The 23,678-nt window shown below is 30.2% G+C and overlaps 3 protein-coding genes across 3 annotated transcripts; 1 reads left to right on the top strand and 2 right to left on the bottom strand.

The window, feature by feature from the left end:
• Window positions 1-3,030: 3,030 nt before the first annotated feature.
• On the bottom strand, window positions 3,031-6,689 carry LOC113856153 (alpha-1,3/1,6-mannosyltransferase ALG2). Its single transcript, XM_027487847.1, has 8 exons — window positions 6,437-6,689; window positions 6,157-6,273; window positions 5,855-6,048; window positions 5,662-5,767; window positions 5,414-5,561; window positions 5,145-5,281; window positions 3,614-3,780; window positions 3,031-3,526 (listed from the first exon to the last, which is right to left on the bottom strand). The coding sequence occupies exons 1-8, from the start codon at window positions 6,495-6,497 to the stop codon at window positions 3,233-3,235; spliced, it is 1,224 nt and encodes a 407-aa protein (XP_027343648.1). The 5' UTR covers window positions 6,498-6,689; the 3' UTR covers window positions 3,031-3,232.
• A 489-nt stretch (window positions 6,690-7,178) lies between these two features.
• On the top strand, window positions 7,179-8,305 carry LOC113856442. Its single transcript, XM_027488258.1, has 3 exons — window positions 7,179-7,350; window positions 7,449-7,593; window positions 8,113-8,305. The coding sequence occupies exons 1-2, from the start codon at window positions 7,278-7,280 to the stop codon at window positions 7,589-7,591; spliced, it is 216 nt and encodes a 71-aa protein (XP_027344059.1). The 5' UTR covers window positions 7,179-7,277; the 3' UTR covers window positions 7,592-7,593; window positions 8,113-8,305.
• Window positions 8,306-17,650: 9,345 nt separating this feature from the next.
• Window positions 17,651-18,403, bottom strand: LOC113855506 (transcriptional regulator SUPERMAN-like). The gene has a single exon (XM_027487149.1). The coding sequence runs from the start codon at window positions 18,401-18,403 to the stop codon at window positions 17,651-17,653; it is 753 nt and encodes a 250-aa protein (XP_027342950.1).
• Window positions 18,404-23,678: the final 5,275 nt, after the last annotated feature.

Here is a 23,678-nt window from a genome sequence, read left to right as displayed (position 1 = left end):
AGCGGTTTAATTTTTTAATTACTCTTTAAATTGCCATATGGACCACAACTCAACTGAAATTTAATTATAATTTTCAAAATAATAATTTACTATATTTATTAACTTTAGAACACGCTATTCGGATTACACTAAAAATTTAAGACCTGATTGTTTTAATTTTAACATTTGAATTCTAGCAAATTTTATTTGTAAAAAAATCATTCACCATACTTCGTAAAATATGCATTATTTAATGACATCATTGAATTTCATTTGGGAAATTATCAAACTTTGAATAATTTAGTTATTATAAAAAGGGTTATTCTTTTAGGGTACCACAGCACACACCATAATAAAATGGTAAATTAGTGAAATACTATCAATGATTATATATAGATGTTGATATTATTCAAACTACAGTAGGGCGTAAACCAGGACACAACACATTTTATTGTAGTTGAGTATTTGGAATAATTTTGAAAATTAATCAATTGACAAATTTTATTAACTTTTTTATAGAAAAATTTAAGAAAGGATTTATCTTACAAATTCTGTAAATATTAAAATAACATAAAATAAAATGTACCTTTTTAAAGGTTGAGTATAACTCAAACTTCATAATGCTTATTTATATTTTTGTTTTCACAACATAATTATCATCTTATTAATAATATTTGTTTTTGAGGGATCTCAAATAACTAGACTCCTAGAACAAAGAATTTTGATAAATTTTCACGTTAAAGGTTGCGTCTTTCGATCATCATCGGTTCATCGTTTCTGGGACATTTCCTACTATTTATGTAACCATCGATGCCCTACAACTTTTAAACGCATGATCTATTTAAAAAGGGAATTTTCTTAGATTTATGTGTATGAAAAAAGGTATAGAAGTAACATCAATATTTCTTAAAATTCCTTCTGATGATATATTAATTAATTTACACAATTTTTTGTGTATGATCCTCTCTACAACTGTATCAAAAGTCAATTTCAGAAAGTGCCTAGTAATGAAACTAAGCCAATGTCATGTGTTATCCTTCATTAATAGAAGAGTAATATCATATTCTTATAAGATGTTATCTTCATATTTTTTTTAATAAAGTAAATATTAAATAAAAATATATACATTGAATATCTTAAAACTATAAAAATTAATATTTTTCTAATTACTAAATAAAAAGATTAGAAGAAAAAAAATATTATAAGAGGACTTAAAATTATTTATTTAAATTTATAAAGAACTGTTAATTTGGACACTGGCCAATTTGCATTGGTTAGCATACTAATGTGGTTTGCACTAAACAAACTTGAGATAATTTGAACCTTTTAAATAATAGTTCAAGTTTAACTCTCTGTGGATAGCAAGTTTATACAAGAAGCTCGTTCTATGACTTTTTAAAAAAATATATTTTTAAATATATATTAAAGAACTACATTAATAATGTCTTTTAAGTACATTAAAATTTAAAATGCCAAATATCTAAAAAAAATTCATCCCATCACTTTATTTAATAAAATTAAAACTAACTTTCAAATATTGAAAAAAATATTTGGACAAATTTCTCAATTATTTGAATCTCCTTAAGAAAACTTTATATATTTAATTGCTATTACCTACTCTCATCATTATTATTTTTATTATCATAATCTAGAATCAAATATTGATTATGCTTATAAATTGTAATACAAAATAAAATAATAATTTTAAGTTGATAAAAGTCAATTCTAATTTAAAATAAATATTACTTGCAAAAAAATAATCACTTTTGAAAAATAGCAATCATTTTTTTGTGCTGGTCCATCGGACAGGCTCTTTTTGCTGGTTCAATATTTATTCTAAACAAAATGTTAATTAATTAAAAGTTTTAATCCTAACCACCTTAAGGATGTGTTTAAGTAATTAATAATAATGAAGTTTAACAAAAAATATATTTATTATATTTTTATATCTTTAATATAATAAATATATTTTTTCATATAAAAATATAAAACTTTAAGATGTTTAAACTAGATCTCAAAAGTTAAAGGTGACAAAACTCTTAACTACTCCATTCAGTTTTATTTATAAAAACCAATTATCATTTTTTTAAATATAAGAAATAAAGACTCTTTTTTAAATACATTAATTGTTAAATTCTTTTTTACTTTTATTTACTGTGAAATTTATCTTAACAAGACACTTAAGTCTTCCTCATACAAGTGGAGATACATTTAACGTATGAGTTATTAATTTGACTATTTATTATTATGAATATTTTTTAAATATATTATAAATTTATGATATATATATATAACTATTTTGTATTGATTTGATGAATTAATTAATTATTTATTTATAAAAAAACCAGAAAAAAAATTAATGTATTGAGATATGAAGCAATTGATGCTAATGGTGATGCTTAGTAGGTATAAAAGGTCGTTGAGATTTTCTTATCAACTTTCAGCAAGTGCCGATAAATCACGCTAAAGCACGAGTTGATCATAATAATGACACGAATACGACCAATTACGTAATTACGCAAGTCCGTGGGTCAAATTTTAACTCGAGTAATAATGGTGCAATAATAACATTATCTTCTATCCATAAAAAAATAACAAGTTGCATGGTTCGTAGTTTGACGAGTTTAATTGGAATTACGCTTAGCATCTAACCAAACTTAGCTCATATTACCACTGTTGAATGCGTTGATATTTAATGTTGATTGCTTTACGAGGGTAATGGTAGTTTTTATTTGAAGTAACACAAGAAGACATACAAAGAATAACCAACTAGTTGCTATGGTAAGGCTTGCTTCAATTGTGAAAGCTAGTAGCCTATTTATAAGAGCTACCCCTAGTAGTTTTCACTCACTTATGTTTTTCTACAAAGTGGTATATTTGCAAGCGCCAAAATTGAAGAGAATTAAAACATGTTTGATTACTTTTTAAAAACAGTTTATAGTTTTTAAAAAGTAAATCAAACATGCTCTAATTTTTCATTGTCTTAAAAGTATCCAGTTCGTTTTCTACACGGTATTAAACTTTTAATACAGCACGAGAAGTTTTCCTATAAATTTTAAAATATCTGTGTATTGTCAGAAAATATCCAAGAGAAAGCCTCAGAACAATGAACATGTCATTATCTCTGTAATTAAGATTTACACAGTATAAAAAATAAAAATTATAACTAAGTCAACTAAAATCTGAACAGCAAGATGAATGGTCACCAATTGCACTTGATGATTTGAGAGCAAAATCATTCTGAGGTTAAAACTCAATCCTCCTTTCCGCGGTGAATGTCAAATAGATATCTATTTAGACGCTGCCCAAAAGTCTTTGTAGAGAATGACTCAACGACATGTCTCCTAGCTTCTCTGCCCATTCTTTCAGCATCCTGAGGATCATCTACGAGCTTCGCCATTGCTAAAGCGAACTCTTCTGGTGTTGGATCACAAAGGAATCCTGTTACACGACCTTTTATGGACTCCACAGGGCCACCACTGTTGCATGCAATAACAGGTTTATAAGCTGCCATTGCCTCCAAAGGAACAATGCCAAAGTGCTCATCCTGCATCAGATATTTATGTAAAACACTATTTTCTTCATTCAACTTCTACCAATTGTCAGGAATTATAATTCGCTAGGTTTCACATACCTTTGGTGTGTAAAGGACACACAGGCATTCTGAAAGAAGTACGTTCCTTTCGGCCGTAGAGCAAGATGTGATGAATCTTATTTTATTAGAGACTCCTTTCTTTTCAGCTAAATCTTTAAGCTCTTCTAAGTATTCTACATTCTCCTTCAACCGTTTATCGTAGCCACCTGAAACAATTTATGACAATAGGTTTTTCACTCAAAACTGCATGTAGACAAATGCTTAAAAATGAAATGAAGGAATTATGCATGGGCGGTCCACACTTAAGACCCTCTGTTCCGCCAAGAAATTACATTTATAAATCGAAGCAGAATGCCACAAGAAGGCTTTCAAATATAACTAACCTAACATGCCAAGCAGGTGGAAATCAATAAATTTTAGTCTCAATTTTTTCCAAGTCCAACAAAATCTTGCCAAATTTTAATTTTTAGACTAATGAATTGACAGGCACCAACTACTTTCATCCACCATGATAAATTCTGACAATATCCAAAGATTCTATCCAAAGATTCATCATAAGAAATTATCAGCTTAAAACACAAGGAAGATGTTCCTATATATTGATCCTTCTGTGAACCAGCTCAAATTTGCACCACAGAGTATGTACTAGTTCCTTGCACTTGATGGCCAATTACAATTAGCAAATACTAGTGGATGACATCCAGACAGCTTAGTGAAGAGTGTTTTAATAATATTTTTAACAAGTATTAAATGCCTTTCAACAAGATTTTATCATTGTTTTCCATTCAAAATTTGAATGAATTCTCATAGTATCCACTTCATTGTCAGATAAATAAATTTGTGGTATTCTATGTTAAAGACTGGCTCAATATTGTATCAAATAATAACTTCGAAATTTCTCTGTAATATTATATGCTATTCACTATCCTAGAGAAGCGTTAATGACTTCTAGTGATAACCAACCAAATGAACTCATTATCACATCATCAAAATTGCCTTGTTTAAAACAATATGAAGGTCTAATTCTTTAACAGCTATCTTAATCTGCTTTTTCAGGTAAGGTTTGTAACTTTGTCATATATATGTGTTCCATATTTCATTTGATGGCATTGAACTTACAAGTTAATAAATGAACTGTGTCACCACATAATGGTTTTAAATTCTTGTTTTAAGCTAAATAATTATAAGAGAAAATAAACTTACTGCACTTTTCACATCAACTATTAAACAGGAAACGATATGTCAAATCCCAGATAAAGCACCAGATTGAGAAATGATTGCACAACAAACTCACAAGATAATTACCTATAATGCAAGATTGAACAGGTTCCGCAGAGCAACAAAGTCTCTTGAAATGACACAGGGAGAATACAAGATTTTTGAAACTTTAATACAAATCAAACTTAACTTTCATTTCATATATAATTTTATATCTTTAAGAATCAAGATATCACTATTCCAAACTCTGGTAAGAAGCACATACATCAGGACAGATACTCCTGACAATTAGTAATGCACATAATATTAATCAAGTATCAACCTATCATGAGAAATACAAAAACATGCTCACCTGCAATGGTCAAAGAAGCATTAGTAATTTCTTTATGCTTATGAGCTTCTTCAGGCGAATGAAGCATAGCAAAAGCTGAAATTGCTAATTGTATGTTCTTCTTCCTTTCAAAGCGGTTGATGGAAAGAAAATTCAGTCTACAACAGAAGAAACAATACAAAATAAGACTATGATTGTATAAATAAAAAATTGTAAAATAGAATATAAGAACAAGCTACATGCATAATCTTGTAAAGCATCAACCATATATCGACAAACATGTCATTTACTTAAAGGAACTGGGTTCATTGAACTGATCCACATTGACTGCTGGGTATAGAACAGCTGGTCGAATCCCTTTAGTGTCTAAATGCTTAAAAGTATTTGCAAAAGTAGATGCAGTAAAGTTGCTATTAACAATTATCAAATCAGCCATTCCTGCAATTTGGCAAAGCTCAATAAGGGGCATGATTCAACATATACATTAGAAAAGACATTGAGAGTCAAAAAACAATAAAGCAGGGATACAAATGCCAACCAGTTGTTATTTCTTCTACGTAGTCTATCGGTTTCCTATACATCCTCCTAATGAAAGTTGAATGTTGAGCCAGTAACAAGTCCGGGAAATGACAGTAGAATACAACCTAGCAAGAAACTGAAACAAATAAGAAGAATTGAAGTTGTCAAAACAGACATTTACATATGATTTTTATTTTTTTTCTCTTTGCTACCTTTGTTGACCTTTTAAGTTTCAAGATGGGAATAACTACAGACACTTGATCTGCCAGTATCACATCAAACGAGGGCCACATGAAAAGTACACAGAAAGCAACAAAAAGACACCGAAGATATGCACACAACGCATGAAGACGGTAGAATATATGCCTTGGAAGAAAGGAACCATATACAGTAACTGGAAAAGTACCTGAAAGAATTACAAGTCAAACCATATCTTAATGGCAATTCAAGCAATTTCTTTATAAAGAACAGAAATGTGACACACACACACACACACACAGAGAGAGAAGTTCACCAGAAACAGTTTCCTCAAAGCATCTATTTTTATCATGATGTGCAGTGAAAATATGAACTTTATGACCATGGGATGCAAGCTCAACAGCAGCATCAACAATTAATCTCTCAGCTCCACCTACAAAACAATCACAAGGTAATAGGAAATCAAACATAGGGAAGAACACAGTAAAATACGGTTTTACCCAATACAACATTAAAAAATAATAAAGTTAAAGGAAATTCCTCAATTTTTTAAAATTGGAATAGAATAGAAAACAATGGGGGAGAATAGTTATTACCTATGCCAAGATCTGGGTGAATTATTGCGATGTTCATCTTTGAGTTTGTCCCCTTCGTCATATCGAGGGTAAAGATCGAAACTTTGAGACGAAAATAACAAACCCAGAAATCGCTCGCCGGCAACTATGGCGTTGCGGCGGTGACGTAATCTGAAGGATGAAGGGGTTCTAGCTCTTGTTTTGGACCAGGATAAACGGCGTCGTTTGGAACAACCTTCCCGTGTTTAATGAGAAATGTAAATTGGGAATATCGTGTCATAGAAAGCTTGAGTGTGTAAATTTTGAGTGGTGTAATTAGGGGCGTTCAAACTCCTAAATTCAATAGAAAAAGGATCAAACTAAAAATCCAAAAAATTACATTTTATGCCGTAATTTGGTTCAATTTTATTGTGATTGTTAAAATTGATTATAATAAATTTATATTATTTTTTATTATGATTATATAAAAACTTTTTTTTCTTTAATTTTTTTACTTTATTTTATCACACATTATATAAATATATAATTCATCATTTTTATTTATTTTGAACTCTTATTTTTAATTGAATGTTTTTTATTAATAGTTTATTATTTTATAATTTTATTCTTTTAATTATTTTTATTTTTGAACTATTATTTATTTAAAATTAAATTAAAAGTTATATAATATTAAATACACTTTTAAAAAAAAATATATAACAAACAAGATTGTGAAGAAAAATAAAAATAAACCGAAGTTATTCCAGAGTAGTTTTCCATTTTTGAAGCAAGGGTTCAAGCTAGAAGCTTGAAGAGCGTAAATAACCACAGAAAGTTAGTAGCGGAGAAGTGGTAACGAAGCACTCACCGGCGGTAGAGAGACATGACCGGCGAAGAAGTGTCTGGCCCCGCCGGCCCCAAACTCCTCCGTCTCATCTACTTCATCGGCGCCGGAGGTAATCCAATTTCCGATCACTCCTCTCTCTCACTCACACACACAAACGCATACACCTTATTGTTCGTATCTTCAATCTAATTTAACGAACGGTTTCAGTGATCTGTACCGCCGCAATCAACAAGTGGCGCGAGTACGAGAGAAAGACGATCATCCAGCAGAGGCTGCAGCAACAGCAGCAGGAAGTCGCCGAGACGCAGTGTTCGTCGGAATCTGTTGCCGTTCACAAAACTCTCAAATAAAGGTTGGGGTTTATTATTATTATTATTATTATTCCAATGTTTCGATTTGATCGGTGGTTGTAAGACGGCGATTTTGCATCAAAGCAAGTGTATTATGTAGTTTGTATTTTATCTATCACCTTAGCTTTGATCATTAGGGTTGTGGTAGTGAATGTGAGATATTTTAGATTAGGCAATGGATATTTGTCATTGCTTGGTGGAGAAAATGGAAATGAATAGTTATCTAACACTAAAGAGTGTTTTGTGGGGATTGTAATGGAAACAGTAATAAGTTTTAAGAAAACTCTGTATTGGTGAATAATTTGTCGTTTATTTATATCATTATAAAAAATTGAAGGACTTTAGAACTTGAATTTGATTGAGTTATTCAGAATTAATTGGTGATTATATCTGAGTGTCTCAATATGAATATGCCATTGGACTTCATAACTAAGATTGAGTAGGTTATGGATCTTCAAAATATTTACAAAGATGCATCAAATATTCATTGTTTTCTCTAGGTTTGGATTTTGATATATCAGCTGTAGTGGGAAGGATTGCTTTGAGATTCATTTCACATTTCAACAGAAAGGAATGTGGGAGTTATTTTTGGAAATCTTGGGTAGACAAAAATCAGAAGTTGTTAAAAACACAAGATAGAATGCTTGTACAGATTTGCATTCTGTTTTATTACTTTGAAGTTGAACTTACGTGTTATGGGTGTTGGGTGACATTTCAACCATGAATTCCAAGTAAAGAGTCATGTTGGTCGGTGTTCACTTTGGTTCTTCTATCATGCAATAAAGTATCAATTCCCTTTGTTTCTTTTCTTATTTGTTGCGAATCAATGGTACTTTTTCTTCTCTCTACTGGATTGTGTCGTAGCTGTACTGTCAGTCATCGCACTCATCCTGTGACCCTAACCCCATTTCCCCCCAAACACTATTTCATTGACTCAGTGGTTGATTGAATTTCTGTAATTCTGTTAACTGGCTATTTTGACAATTTTCAATGTTTATCTCGTCCCTGTGCATTTGCTATTTATTCTAGTTGGCTGATTCAAATAATCCTGCCATGTTCGTTCTACACCTACTAAAAAGTCAAATCCAACACTGACTAACTTCTTTAAGAGTTTACATTCAATACAAAGAACTCTATCAAAATAGTAATATTTGATTGAATCTAGTTAGCAACAAATTGTCTAAATCTTCTTGTAGAAGAGGCTCATAGGAAATTGTCTAACTTGGGTTCAAACTGAAGTTTTGATACAAAATCAGTGGATTACCTTGTATATAAATAATGGATTCATCTTAGATTGTATTCCATGACAGTGCCAACAGTCCCATTACACAGAACCTTGTGAAAGAAAATATTTAGCTAGTCTGGATCTTTTATTGATGTTACTCATGAAAGAGGACTGGTACAAGAGAACTATGGCAAGTTATGCCAAGTGTCTTACTAGTATGATGTAGCAATTATAAATGTATTGATTTCTTGGTTTTGATATTATTAAGTGACAGGTGAGAAGCCTGTTTTTCCAGTACTTAAAACTACACGACTGTCGAGTCTGATAAACAAGTCTATTGTAATTTATACGTTACGCCAATAAGGCAAACTTCTCCATTGTCTACATCCCAAAGAGTAAAACACATAAAAAAAGAGCCGGTTTCTTTTGGTAAACCAAACCAAAGAGTCTTAAGGTACAAATTATTGAGTACTGTAGGGGTGGGCACAAAACCAGAAACAGCGCCAATCCGAAATAACTGATTGACGTTCCAGTCATTGGGTAGGTTTGGGTGGGTGATCGAGTTGTACAAATAAAAAAATGGTTAATAATGGATTAACGTAAATCTGAATGCTTCTATTCTTTGACCCACAATGTTAACTTAACCCTCTTGACTTTCCTTTCACTTTTCTGCTAGTCTGCCCTCTACACCCTCTCTCTCATTGCAAAGTTGTAGGCTATACGATATGAGAAGAAAAGCACTCAACCCGCTGCCGTAGGTGAGTGATGAAACCTAACCTCCCACTGTAGTTTTTTTGTTAGTTGGTCGAGAACTTCCCACTGCAGTTATTCGCAATGTGACTGCTAAGATGCATTACTGTACTGCAAATTACAGGGGCTTGAACTTTACAAGAATCTAGTAGAAACACATTTTTTAGGGCATGCACCAGATGCAGATTCAATATCCATGTGTGTAGGTTTAAAGTAAGGATGCCAAAAAATGACCACAAAAAATAGAAAAAAGTTTAAAGTAAAACTTGTTTTATTCTATATAAAAAAAGCCAATTAACACATTTCTTTTGTAAATTAGAAGTCACAAAAATGACTGACTGACAAAAGTCATGTTTTTTTATTGAATGATTCGATTATAATTTGATTTTAAAAAGGTCGTGCCGAAGGTAATATGTTTTTGTCCCCCAAAATAAAAATATAATTCTTCATTGATGAGAAATAATTATTGACATATCACAAAAGTCTAAGATGGTATATCTGAAAATTAGCTAACAACCAAACTACCGGCAATCCAACATGATCTGAATGAGATAGATTTGTTCACCATTTTCATGAAGAGCACATACCATCTGCACCTGCAGGCTGTTGCTTTCAACAATCATCTTAAAAACGCCAAACACCCCCATCACAATGAAGTATAAATAGACACGAAAATAGTTGGCATCAAATGCTGCTCTTTTACAAGAAATCAGTAAAGTGATATTGCAGTGAAACATACCTACAAAGGCAAAATCAATCTCATGTTATTTGTCTTTTAAAGTAATATACACTTTAATAAAATTACTATGATAAAATGACTTATTTTGACAAAATTATCTTTATTAAAAGAATTAAAAATTTTAATTTAAGTATCTAGGTGAGATACCAATAAAAGAGATTATTATTAAAAAAATAATTAATGTTTTCTTAATTTTTTTTAAAGAGAGCAATATTTTAAGATAAATTAAGAAAGTCAAAGAAACATGTAATATGAGACAAAGGGGATATTTAATTATTTGTCATTAGCGTAGTTGAACCATATTGGTTTAAGTACAAATTTTATTTTTGAAATAAATTAATTCAATGCCAAGAAGAACAAAGAAATAAAGTCACATTTGTACATAGTCGTGTTCTACCTTGAAGGAAGCCTTTGATATGTCATGTCAAGAAGGAAGACTTACCTCTATTAAAAAGGAGTGAATTTTAATAATAGATGTTGGAAACTCGAGAATCATTCCCAAGTCAAGGGGATTCTAGCAACATGAAGAAATTAACAAAATAGCAAATGCTACACAAGAATAAGTAACAAGTTGATTCTTTCCGTATGATTATAAATCAAAGATTAGGATAACTTGCTCGACTGTATCAAAACATTGTTATACTGAGAAATGCTAGAAATTTTTTATTAACATATTCTATCTAACACATTTTTTATTATTACATAAAATTTATGTATACTTCACTAAATAGAAAATGAGATCCATTCAAATAAAAGGTGAAACTCAGATTATTTAGTGAAATTTAAGTAAAATTTGCTTCATAATAAAGAACATTAAAAAAATGTCAAAATACATATTTTTAGCATTTTCTTTATTATAGTTTTTCTTTCATCTTAAAAAAAATACCTTCATGCTAAGTAGTTTATTCCGCAAGGAACGAGAATACATACAGTTATATATATGCTTGAAAGAAACACCTCAACTATTCATCTGCAGATAAAGATAAAATGCAAAAACTCTAATCAAGTTGTGGACAGCTATGCAAAAATTCATTCTATATGAGTTTCTTTCTTTCTTTCTTTTCTCTTTTTCATCGCATATTTTGACAAGACTTCATAATTTAACTTTTTTGCATGCATATCTAATCATGATTTTATAATTTAATTGATTTTCATGGATGTAAATAAAGTGTAAACAAGGCCCCATTATATTGTTTTCCCTAGTTAATAGAACTTGTGAAAGACGCTTATTGTAGTACATTTCATCTATCTTTTACACCAAAAGACATGCATAAAATGAACATTGGATAACTTTGACAGGCCTTTCAGCATTTGCAACTTATCTTGTATGAGAGCTATTAATGAAGTCTGGAATCCCACAATCACCGTCAATCAATTCAAACTTGAAGAGGAAACTTTTCATGACAATCACACCCACTTATTCCATTAATTAATGGACACGATATTAAGATTCAAGAACATCGTACTCTTCTGCAACCATAAATACCGAAGGTAAATTAAAGTGGTCATATAAATGTAGTGTGTGGAACAATATATCATCACTCAACATGGTAATGTCCTATAAAGCATTCAACTCAAAATTACACGTGATAACTTTCTTTAGACAACTATGAGTTGGATACTGGGATATATGAGACATAACAATTAGTACTTCACTATACCTTTATCTATCACCCAAGAGATCAGAAGATTACAACTATAATAATAATGATGATGATGATACCACTATATATAAGATTAATAAAATGAATACTCCAGCTGATGCTGAAAATAATCACGATATCTAATTTGGCAGTAGAAATATGCAGAAATTTTAAAGGAGAAAAACCAATGTGCAAACCATTATAAATTCCTAATTAATTTTTTTCATTAAAATTAAAAGTTTTAAAATATTAGCAGTGTCAATGATTTGCTAAGAAAAGATACACAAACATATATAACAAGTATCTGTAGTACTTTTAGTCTCTCACAAAACATCACTTAAAACTTAGAAGTGAAAAAATACCTAATAATTTGGTAAATCTAATATATACTAATAGAGAATAGGAAACCTAATCGAACTTGTACTCAACGCATAGATCCCACTTCTCTACCTATAAAATTATTTGCACCAAACATTGAACAGAATAACAAATTGTACCGTAACTCAACTGTTTTCTACTGCCCCTCAACATGTATTAGATGCAAACCTTTCTCTTCTTCGCGGAATTGCTTGGAATGAGATGCCACCAAATGAATGATGGACAAGAATTTCAACTTTCTACGTACTCTCAAAGTCACGGAGTTATGTTAGCTTGGTTACCAGAATGATCTAATATTGCTGATAATAATATGGCTAGAGAAGTCTGAGTGCATAACGTTTTCTTTTATATATATTATTCTCATGTACCAATTTTTTATATAAGAACACTCGCACATATGCATACATTTTTTCCAAGTCTCAAATGAATAAAATATAAATATTATATAATTTTAATTATCATGTGTCATTAATATTTCTCAATGTTAATTAAAAACGAACATTGGTGTTATATTAGGACCCATAACCAATGCCTGTTGGTAGAAATAGTAAGGAGATTAAGTTTTCTTAAGTAATTAAGTTCTTGAATGTAAGTAAGGTAAACAGAAAAAAAAATCAGATTTTAGAAGAGCTTTAGTCTTCAAATTAATGAATTTTCTTAACTTAATTCAGATTAGTCGAGACTTAATGTGACTTTTGAACATTGAATACAACATAAATACAAAGAACTTAATTAAAATGTACTCAAGAATATTATCATTCAATTATGATAGTGCGTCAAAATTAAACTCAAATACAAATATATGTTTTTACATCAACAAAATATAAATATTATAAATCATAAAAACAAAATCCTACATATTAATTAATGTTAAATTTTCATATCCACCCATTTTTAAAACAATTATTATTTAATAAAATTACTCCCAATCCAAGACAAACATTTTTAACTATATACTCAATTCATTTATTTATGCAAGACAAATCAAACATGAAAATTACTATATGCTCCACTTTTTTGCATGAAAAGAAAAGTCTACGGAAAAAAAATTACTATCCTTTTTTCATATTAACTTATACTTGGGTTCAAGCTTTAGCAAGATTTTGCAATAATATTTAAATGATAAAACATAAAAAAAGTTAGACATTTCAAGTTGAGTTACTTAAGTATTGAGATCTTTAACATCTCAACCAAACTTTGGTCCATCTGGGTAAGCTCCATTTAGTACCTACCTACAACTTAGTGGATTGTAGAAAAGGGCATGGGCCCTATATGAAAGAGGCATCATGCAGATATACGGTCTTGATTCTTGCGTCTGCATGCCCTAGATTTATAGGCAGCAAACTTCTTCCCTAAGAATTGATTCTTTCAGCTTTTCATCTTGTATGGTTACTATGCCATGTAATTGAGCACATTTTTCAAGTTTTGTCTTACGCCCAAGGATAATATCTAAAGAGTTATGTATATACATATAACGAATATGACACAAGATTGGGTCTTCTCATCCCTATATTATCTACAGATATCTATCAATCTCTGTACCAAACAAAATTTTCTGACTTAAATAGTGAAAGGAAAAGGACGAAATAAGCAACAAAATACACACAAAATAAATAAATAAAGTGACATGGGATAGGGTCATGGAAATGATAGAACGTAAGCAATCAATTCATGCGTGAATTAACACGATTTTCCATTTCAATTTTTTTTCCTATAAATATGTGTTCCAGTGTGGTCTTGAGAGTGGTGCTTTTTTCTCAAATACTATGGCTTATATGTTCCCGACAATGTCTGGGTGGCAAATGGGTATGATGGGATTTCCTTAAATGGAATGTTATGTCTTGATCAATTCAATGTATTCCAGAGAACTATGAGACCCCCACACTATTTTTCAGATTGATCAGGACCCAACGACACACTAACATCTTTACAAAAACTAGTACTTGTTGGAGATATACTGAGGCTTAAAATATTGAGAACAAACTATGAAAAGCAGACTTGGATACTCACTTAACTTAAAATCTTAAAGAGTGTTAATTGTAAATTCTTATAGCTTATATACTCTCTTAACTTATCTAATGTAAAACTTCTTTACTTATACTTAACTTTAATCCTTACTACACAGCCACAAACCCTTTGTTGTCACTACCTATAAAATTGAATCAAAATTTTATCACATCAAGAATTGATGAGAAACATGTCATTTTGTCATTACACATGGGGAGTGGGAAGGAAAGGAACACTGTTTTGATGAGTGGGGTACTAACTTATCCTACTCGATGAATATTAGTCAATAGTCAATTTCACAACTATCTATATCGCAGGTTAAGGACACATTTTTTCCCTCTTAAAACATGTTTCCCTTTCTACAATCAAGGACACTAATTTTACTGAAAAATAATTAAAAGAGTGGTCGCATTCCAAGTTGAAGAAAGAAACATTTGCAACCACAAATAATGCTTTTTATGTAACTGTGTATATATATATGACTTAATTTATAGGCGTCTATTTCAACTTTAATATATGTAATGCCATTTTTTATTTAATTAAATTTTATAAACATTTTTAAAATTATTAGTTTGATTAACGAACAAGAATGGTATTTTAAACAAAAATTTTAGAGTAAGAATAGTTATAAAAGAAATGTTATTTCAACCGCTGCAATTTTTTATGTTTCGGGTGTATTTATGAAAAGTAGTTTTTATAAAAATAAATAAGAAATACATAATATTAATTTTCAGCAATTTAAATAATAGAACTGTAGTGATAAACATTATTTTAAAAAAAATAAAAGGAGTAGTCCATAGTATATAAGAGCATTATCGAACAGCCTTTTAACCTTCCCTTCTTCAGCATAGTTGAAAATTTTCTCTTCTCACATAATATACATTAAGATTTACGTAAACTTTGTTTAAGGAGTTATATAGACACACTCTAAACTTGTTTATATAAAAATTATAACGTGATTATTTTGATTTTCAAGAATCTAAAACTAACAATTTTTTAAAATAAAAGAGAAAATATTAAATTTGAACGAATGAAGGTGCTTAAAGTGATAACAAAGAGGCTAGAAATGTCCTAATCAATTGGGAGAATATCCAATGAGAAGTGAAGATTGGAGGCTCACATGGCCACGTTTGTGTTGCTATAGAAAGTACTGGATGCCATCAAATTGGGGTACCAAAACCATGCAACATTTTTTAATGAAATGACATCTCTGTTTGGCTCTCTGTGAGATATTGTTCTGAAGGTAGATATATTACTGCTCATAACTTGCAGCTTTTTGTTTCTTTCTGCCTTTTCAATACAATATCTCTCTTATTTTTTCATAACCTTTTTTTCTTTCCTTTCTAAAAGTTGTTTGTTCTCCTGGTGAGTGGGGTTTCATGCATCTTATGACACCTTACACACCAGACACATACTAAATAAGTTATATTATTTAAACACAAAAAAAATACATAATAATATTATATGTAATCATTTATTTTTCACTCATTTTAAAAATATATTCTAAAATTAAAAAGTCAAAGTTTTTAATTTATTGTTATATTTAATGGAGAAACCATATTCTGAACAGTGATTAAATATATGTGCCTCCGTGCAAAGTGTCGTTGGGAGCTTAAATCAGCAGTAGCAAACAGATGGTATCATTGGTAAGTTTCGTGATTGTTCTAAATTTCCCACATCGTTTTCTAGGTGCCTAATATGGTGAAGAGGCTAGTCAAACTAATGAAAAACTATGTTATACAAACTCATTGCCATGCGAGTTGGAGTAACTTAACTTTAAAATGTAGTGGCCCCAATAGGACATTGTTTGTACAGTGACCATAATGAGGTTTGTGTTGGAACTTGTATCAATAATGTTATGCTCCAATGTCAGAGTAAATATTTTACCTAAATAATTTACTATAAAGTGCGTCATGATTCGTAATTGCAAGGTTTAATTTCAATTTCCCGTTTATTGTCAGTTATATTCATGGAACAACTGCTCAAATTTTCCATTATACAGTTACATATATGTTAATGAAATGGAAATGGCTAAATGTCCGAAAAAACAATGTTCAAGTGGTATTCAAACCAGATTCAGCTTTTTGATCAAAATTCAAAAGCGGGTGAGATCGGTTACCAATGCTTAAATCGCATGTAATTCACAAATGCCTCAGCCATCTCATTTCTCCATGACAATTGACATGAGCTATAGCATAAAATAAAAGGTTGCTTAATTTATACTAGTTGTTGTAAGTTGTTAAGTATGTATTGGTTTAAATAATTTTTTTGGACAAATACTTATAAATCAATTGATTAATGGTATAAAACAAACTTTACTTTTCATATACAAGTTAATGTGAAATTAGTTTATGTATTTCAAACTTTCAAAAAAAAAATTGTCACGTTAGTGTCTATAAACTTGTATAATAGCTCCTTTAGTAAAGACGATAAAAGAATGTAATAAAATATATTCTCTTATCTTATTTTATTTTTATATTTATTTAAAATAAGATATGATAACTCTATATCCTGTTAATTTATACTTTTTTTTTTTAATGTAAACTGTATTCATAAAAAATTGAGTTAATTAAAAATATATTTAATATAAAATAAGATAAGCATTTATCTTGTTATTTTTTACAACTTAACAAATGATGTTTATCTCATTTGAAAAGCTTTCATGAGCTAGAAGAAGCTGGTCAATCCAAAATGTCTTATATCATCCCCGAAGTTAGACAGCCGATTGTATCTGTGTGTGTCTAATTCTTCACTGTCATTGATCTCAAAGCCTTCGAAAACTTGCTAAGGAGGAAGAAAATGATTCCCCAACAGCTAGATTACGTTAAACTGAAAAGTGTGCTAATTTAATATAGTTACTCTATTGAACCTGCAGCTGCTTATAGCTGAGTTACAGGTAACCTAACTTCACACATACACCATGTGTATTAACAATCACAACAACTATTGGAGGGTGCAAGCACCATACACACAAAAAACACACACAACAAGTATTTGAGGAGAAAGAAATCCATTAAAAAAAAATTGAAACCATCTCTCTCTATGAGTGGAAATGCTACTACTAAAAATCAAAAGACTAAACTGAAAACAAGTCAATGAGTCATTAAATTTCATATTAGGAGATGATAAGTAAGATGGAAGCTTTTCACTTGTAACTAAGTAATAGAAGTGAAAGGCTGCATAAACATATGGAATCTAACTAAGATTCTGAAGATGGTAAGTGTAAATACATTTTCATCTGACATGACCCTACTTCAAATAAACATCCAGTTAACCTTCTCTCTGCCTCTAAGACCTTAACCAGTTGACATAGTGACCTAAGAGTAAGTACCCAAACGAAGCTCCAGATCTAAATCATAGCTTTTCGGCAAACCTATCTCCAAATCCATCCTGAGAATCTCACCCTTCTTCAACATTTTACACCCATCTTCTCTTCCAAAAGCATGATCATATTCTCCAATCCCAGCTGATAAAGATTCTGCAATCTTTGACTTTGTGGGCTCTGGATTCTTTGTGCTCAAAGGGTTCAATAGGATACCATCCACAACAACCCATCTCTTCAACTCAGAAGAATGTGAAGCAGAAGGTGGAGAAAATGGAGGAGGAGTAGCAGAAACAAACAAGGGCAATGTGCAACTGACAGGCTTAAGAGGTGGAGAAGATGATGTTGGTAAAGACAAAGATGAGGTTGAGTTGTTAGGGTTAGCGTTAGGCTCAAGGTTAAGGTTCAGCACATGGCTTTGACCACCTTCAGTTGGAGGTGACTGTCTCAACCTTGCTCTATCCCTCCTATGAACATTCATGTGTCCACCAAGTGCCTGAGCAGACTTGAACTCCTTTCTACAGAAGCTACATGTGTATGATCTTGGTGGCCATGGGAAGCCATTCATGTAGTCCTGATCATGATATTCACCATTACTGTGAGAGTTGTTGCAGTCCCAAATGAATTCTTTGGCCATGGTGTTCTTGTTATAGCAGTTGAGAACATAGGTGGACGACTCCTTTGTTGGACTCTTGTTGGTAGATGAAGTGTAAGTGTAATTACCTTTCATCAAATTGTTCCTCTTCATGGCCTAGCTTAGCTCCTCTCTTTGATTCCTCAGGAGATGGCAATGTCTCAAAAAGACACTGTCTTACTCAAATCATATCATAAAAAACATAAAAAGATAGATAAAAAGGGTCTCATGTATCTCTCAAAAGTTGTGTTGTGACTTGTGAGTGAATGATCACTTAGAGAGAGAGAGAGAGAGATGAGAAGGATGGTGTGTGGATGAATGATGATGAAGAAGAGGGTTGGGGATATTTGAGTATATAAGAGAGTGAAGTGTGATGGAAAGAGTCATAGAAGGGAAAAAGAGCATAAATTTTGTAAACCGAAGACAGGGAATCCCATTGGAGGGTATCCCTGAAAAGTGGTGAGTGTTTGGTCACTACTTGCTAAATTTGGAACCTCGGCCTGCCAGGGTTACACACCTTTATGCCATATTTCTGTCACTGGTCAAGTTACCATGACATATTCATATTTTGTTCTCGGTAAAGATCCAACCTTATTAACTCACATTCATGAACCAAAAGTGGGGAGAGTTAATGACCATTTTATCATAAATATTAAATCAACTTTTTTAAGTAGCATTCGTCAACATAAACATAACAATTTATATATAAACTTTTTATTAAAAATTACCAAATATTATAATATCTATTAGATTATCTTCGAGATCACCTGATGTAAAATTATTTATACATGTAATCTAAATAAATAATAACATTACGTATTTAAAATTTTAACTAAAATTTACTATTTATTAAAATAAATCCTAAATACACGTTTAAAAAACTGAAATTAAATAGCTAGACTTGAGAACTTTTCGGTGGGTCATGAGCATGTGAAACAGGAATGAATCTTCTAACTTATATCAAATGTTAATATATATAATAAAATCATATTCAAATTATTTTTAGATGATAATAAATAGATAGAATTTATTTAATATTTATTAGAATATAAACATAACATTTAAAGAAATTGTGTTATATATGCCTGTGTTTGTGTTAAAGGATCCATTCTGCTGTAAAATCATGAAATCTCAATTAAATAGGCTATAGCAACCACCGAGGGTTCATTTTGGAGGTTATTTTGAGATTTGGGGTGTGCGCTCTATAGATTAGACTTCTAATTATGAAATGATCGATCTGCTCATCAAGTAGTCATATAAAAACTCACTTAAAATGGGTTGCTTAGGAAATCATCACGTTAATAATTGAGTTTAGTCAAAGATTTTGACCATCAAAACTAAACATATCTATTATATTACACTACATGAGATCTTTTTTTCACTTTGTGTGTATACGAGGATTTTGCTTTCTAAGCAATAAACTAAGAAATCATGGACAACCTCTTAGCCAATATAACGTAATGATTTCATCACTACCCATTTAACCCATCCTTCATCTGGTTTAAGGTAGATTTGAACAGGGAAATGTTTTGGAACGCTAAAATAGAATTAAAAAATTCTTTTAATTTTGATGCACATATATAATAATAATAATAATAATAATAATAATAATAATAATAATAATAATAATAATAAAGATAAATAATGAGAAAAATATTTATAAAAAAATACAAACTAATTAAGAAGATTCATTATAGGGAAAAAAACATTTCACTTTCACCATGATGTATAGTTACTGATAATTTGATTGATCAAATTAGCACTTTCGTGAATTTTCGTCTAATTGTTTTCGAATTATATAATGCTACTAACATGAAAAGAATTTAGGACTAAAATGGATTAAATCAAATTTTATAAGACTTGAATCTAATTTGTTTCTTAAATTAAAGATTTAAAGTTTGTCCTATTATCTTATATAAGTCTTGTTTAAGATCTATCTAAACATTTTTATAAGTTTCATCTCATTCAAAAATCTATTTAAAAATTTATTTCATAGTGAGGTATTAAATAAGATTACAATCATACTTTTAACTTTGTAGGTTAATGAATTTAACTATTTAAGTTTTTAAATTAAATAACAAACTTATAGTAATATCAAAATATTCTACTAAAAAGTCAATACAATAATAATAACAATTATTATTAGTAGTAGTAGTATTACATTTTGCTCAACAAAGGTGCTGCTAATTAACAGCTGGACCTGTTGATAGCTTCTAACCTTAAAATGCGAGTATTTTATCAATTCAATACTAGGTAATTATGCTTTAAATTCAGTCATCTTTTACCCAACTATGACTTACCGAGATAGCTTCAATATTTGGAATTGGGAACTTCGACATGTTAAAACAAATAATTACTATATCTAACTTGGTAACTTTGGCATTTATAATGGTAGAAATTTATAAAAAAAAAATGTGTATTTTGCTAAATGAGGAGTATTGACCCCCTTGAGCTTTTCACATGGAACTTTTTGTTGCTACAATTTGACAGAATGTGGTCACATAAAGAAGTTCATTCCATTGGGGGAAACATCCCACTCTGACTGAGAAGAGAAATGAGAAGAGTAGTTAAGATACCATGCCACTTGCATTTGGAATATAAGTGCACACCCACATTTCCTTATTATATACCACTTTCTTCCGAGTAAAGGAGCAAGTTTTAAGTGAAGCCTAGATAGCCAAAAGATCCTTCTATATCTAACCCAGATCTACTAAAAGACTAGAGGCCAATGAGATGCTTGAATAGTTTAATACAATTCCATACATGGGTTCCATTTTCTTAGGTTCTATAGCCAAAATGGCAGGGTTTACCACAAGTGCAAGGGGTGCCGTCTCTGGCACTCATGCTTAATCAATTAAATTTCTAAAGATTGAAAAGTAGAGTACATTTGTTGTTGGGTCATCAGCACTAGCCTATATCACTAGCTATTGGAGCAGGATCTGTCTCTTTTTGTATATTATATAAATAATAATAATAATGAATAGTTACCATATTTATGTTTGACAAAAAAGACAAAACAATGAAGATTCAAGGTTGAATGTATGTATATATCAACTGTGAGTTGCTACTGGCTAATATAAAAGTTGAATTGTGTGTGTATACCTTGATTGTAGTCTTATTCATGATCCATCAAACCTTGAAGAATGGTTCATTTTGTGGGACTTTGACTTGGCTGAACCCCCTTTAGTGGGTTCAACTAAATCTGAATGGACAAAAGAAATGTAATGGCTGGTTCGGTTATAATTATGTCCGCAGGATGTAATTCAAAAGCTCTTTTTAGTATCCACAGTGAAACTTTTTGTTACTTTATATGTTAGTACCTTTTTATAGCAACATCATTTAACACCAGTAATGTTAGCGCGCTCATAGCGTATAATTCATATATGCAAGTTACTGATACTGATAAATTTAGAAAAATACAAGTACTGTTTTATGTTATTTGGACACTTATGATGTATATTTATATTTTTTATGTCCCTTTAAAAATTAAAGATAATATATAGTATCAACCCAGGGTGTTCATTTCCAAAATAAAAATAGACGTCACATGTACACAAGAATGTCACCGTATTAAAAAAAATGAAAATGAGACCTAATTTTTATATAAAATATTTATTTTTAGTTTATTTATATAAATTTTCGTTACATAATTCTCTTTTTTTATACGTGTCTTTAACTTCCAACTTTATTAAATTATTTATCATCAATTTTTTATTTTATATAAAAAAAAATTTATCTCAAAAATCAGCAACTTACATTTTCAAATAATTTTTAAATTTTTCATTGAATTTTGATTTTTTTCCCTGACACTAAATTTTATAAAATGTTTAGTTTATTTGAAGAAATTATACTTTATATATATATAGTTATTTGTTGGTTTGTTGCTCATAATTTTTGTACCTGATTTAGCTTTGAATTAATTGAATATATATGTAATACTCAGATGCCTTGCAATAGTACTAGATAAAAAAAAAGGTAATAAAACTGAATTTGATATCATTAATAAATAAACTTTTTAAACAATGAGTAGTTAAAAGAGTTTGGCTTTTTAACTTATTTAAGACAGTGAGTATAACAGTTAAACTTATTTAATGATTTGTCAACGCGTATTTGTATGATACTAATATGAAAGGGGGAAAACATTGACATCACATCTAAATCAAAAGACTAATTAATGTAATTGATAGTCAATAATAAAAAACAATGGAAGATGTAGATCTATTTTGAAATGGTACCCAAAGTCCCATTTCGAGCCCGTCATGGGTTTGCCCATACTTTGGGTCAGCATCATAAAAGGCCTACCACAGAGCAACTTCTTCAAAACGACACATGACCCATAAACTCTGCTTTTGCACATAAAATGGGCACAATGCCAATCGTTTTCGGGTGAATCAGTAAATTTAATATTAATCATGGCTGCATTTGTTAATGTCCAATGCATTATGAAATCAACGGTTGAATAAACACATCAAATGATATTTTTAGGGTGATTGGGTAAATTGAATGTTAATAAACTCCTAGATTGGTATAAAAAGACAAATTACAGTTCAAAATCATCGTTGAAAATTGTTGGATACTAATCTCTTCAGTCAAAACACTTCGAAGGTAATGCAACGATGAATATGAAAAACACTACTTAACGTAACAAACTCTGCTACAGAATAGAGATTATGAATTATATAGTCTTATATTGGACAATCTTTTTTTATTCTTTATGGGTAAGTTATTATAAAGGGTGTTTTTATCTTTCTTAAAAAAATTATTTATTCTATTAAAATTTATCATGAAATTAAGTAGAAAAATAAATGTATCTAGATTAATCTTAATTATATATTTTTCATGAAAACATACCTTAAACTAATAAAAACTAACTATGTAATTTGAAAACGGGGTGGTAAGATTGAGAAATTAGATTATAACTCTGATGTTTATTTACTTTCATTCATTTCATACTTTAAAGTAATGCGTGCAATATTGAAAGTGAAGCTTGCAATATTGATCATGTTTTATTAAATTAAACATTTTTTAGTGTGCATTCAAAAATTTACTATAATAATTTTTATTAAAATCACGTAATATTGAAAAATTAATATTATAAATTTTAATAATTTTTATTATTTTTTCTATTATTATTATATATTCTTTTACCCAGGTTAAAAAATAAGTTTCTATTAAATTAAAAAGTGGACTAGTCAAATGTGCACACGAAAGCAAGCAAGTCGAAACCTGAGAGTTACACGTAACATGCACGCGCCTTCACCCCACTCTCTCTCTTTCCTTTCTTTCATATTTTGAACCCTCTTTTCTCTCTGCATAATACACCAAAGAAACAAACAAACACCGTAACAGAGAGAGAATGAGCACCACCTCTTCTTCTTCTTCTTCATGC

The sequence above is a fragment of the Abrus precatorius genome, unplaced genomic scaffold (assembly GCF_003935025.1).
Source record: "Abrus precatorius isolate BTA unplaced genomic scaffold, Abrus_2018 Scaffold11, whole genome shotgun sequence".
Taxonomy (NCBI): domain Eukaryota; kingdom Viridiplantae; phylum Streptophyta; class Magnoliopsida; order Fabales; family Fabaceae; genus Abrus; species Abrus precatorius.
This window is presented reverse-complemented; position numbering and strand designations above follow the sequence as displayed.

Bases quoted from the DNA above. Each gene is read 5' to 3' on its own strand.
- LOC113855506 (XM_027487149.1), bottom strand. From the start codon at position 18,403: ATGAAGAGGAACAATTTGATGAAAGGTAATTACACTTACACTTCATCT.
- LOC113856153 (XM_027487847.1), bottom strand. From the start codon at position 6,497: ATGACGAAGGGGACAAACTCAAAGATGAACATCGCAATAATTCACCCA. The intron at 6,049-6,156 runs GTGAACTTCTCT...TAATTCTTTCAG, and splicing joins CTTTGAGGAAACTGTTTCTG to GTACTTTTCCAGTTACTGTA. The intron at 5,562-5,661 runs GTTGGCATTTGT...GCCAAATTGCAG, and splicing joins CGTAGAAGAAATAACAACTG to GAATGGCTGATTTGATAATT.
- LOC113856442 (XM_027488258.1), top strand. From the start codon at position 7,278: ATGACCGGCGAAGAAGTGTCTGGCCCCGCCGGCCCCAAACTCCTCCGT. The intron at 7,351-7,448 runs GTAATCCAATTT...GAACGGTTTCAG, and splicing joins CTACTTCATCGGCGCCGGAG to TGATCTGTACCGCCGCAATC.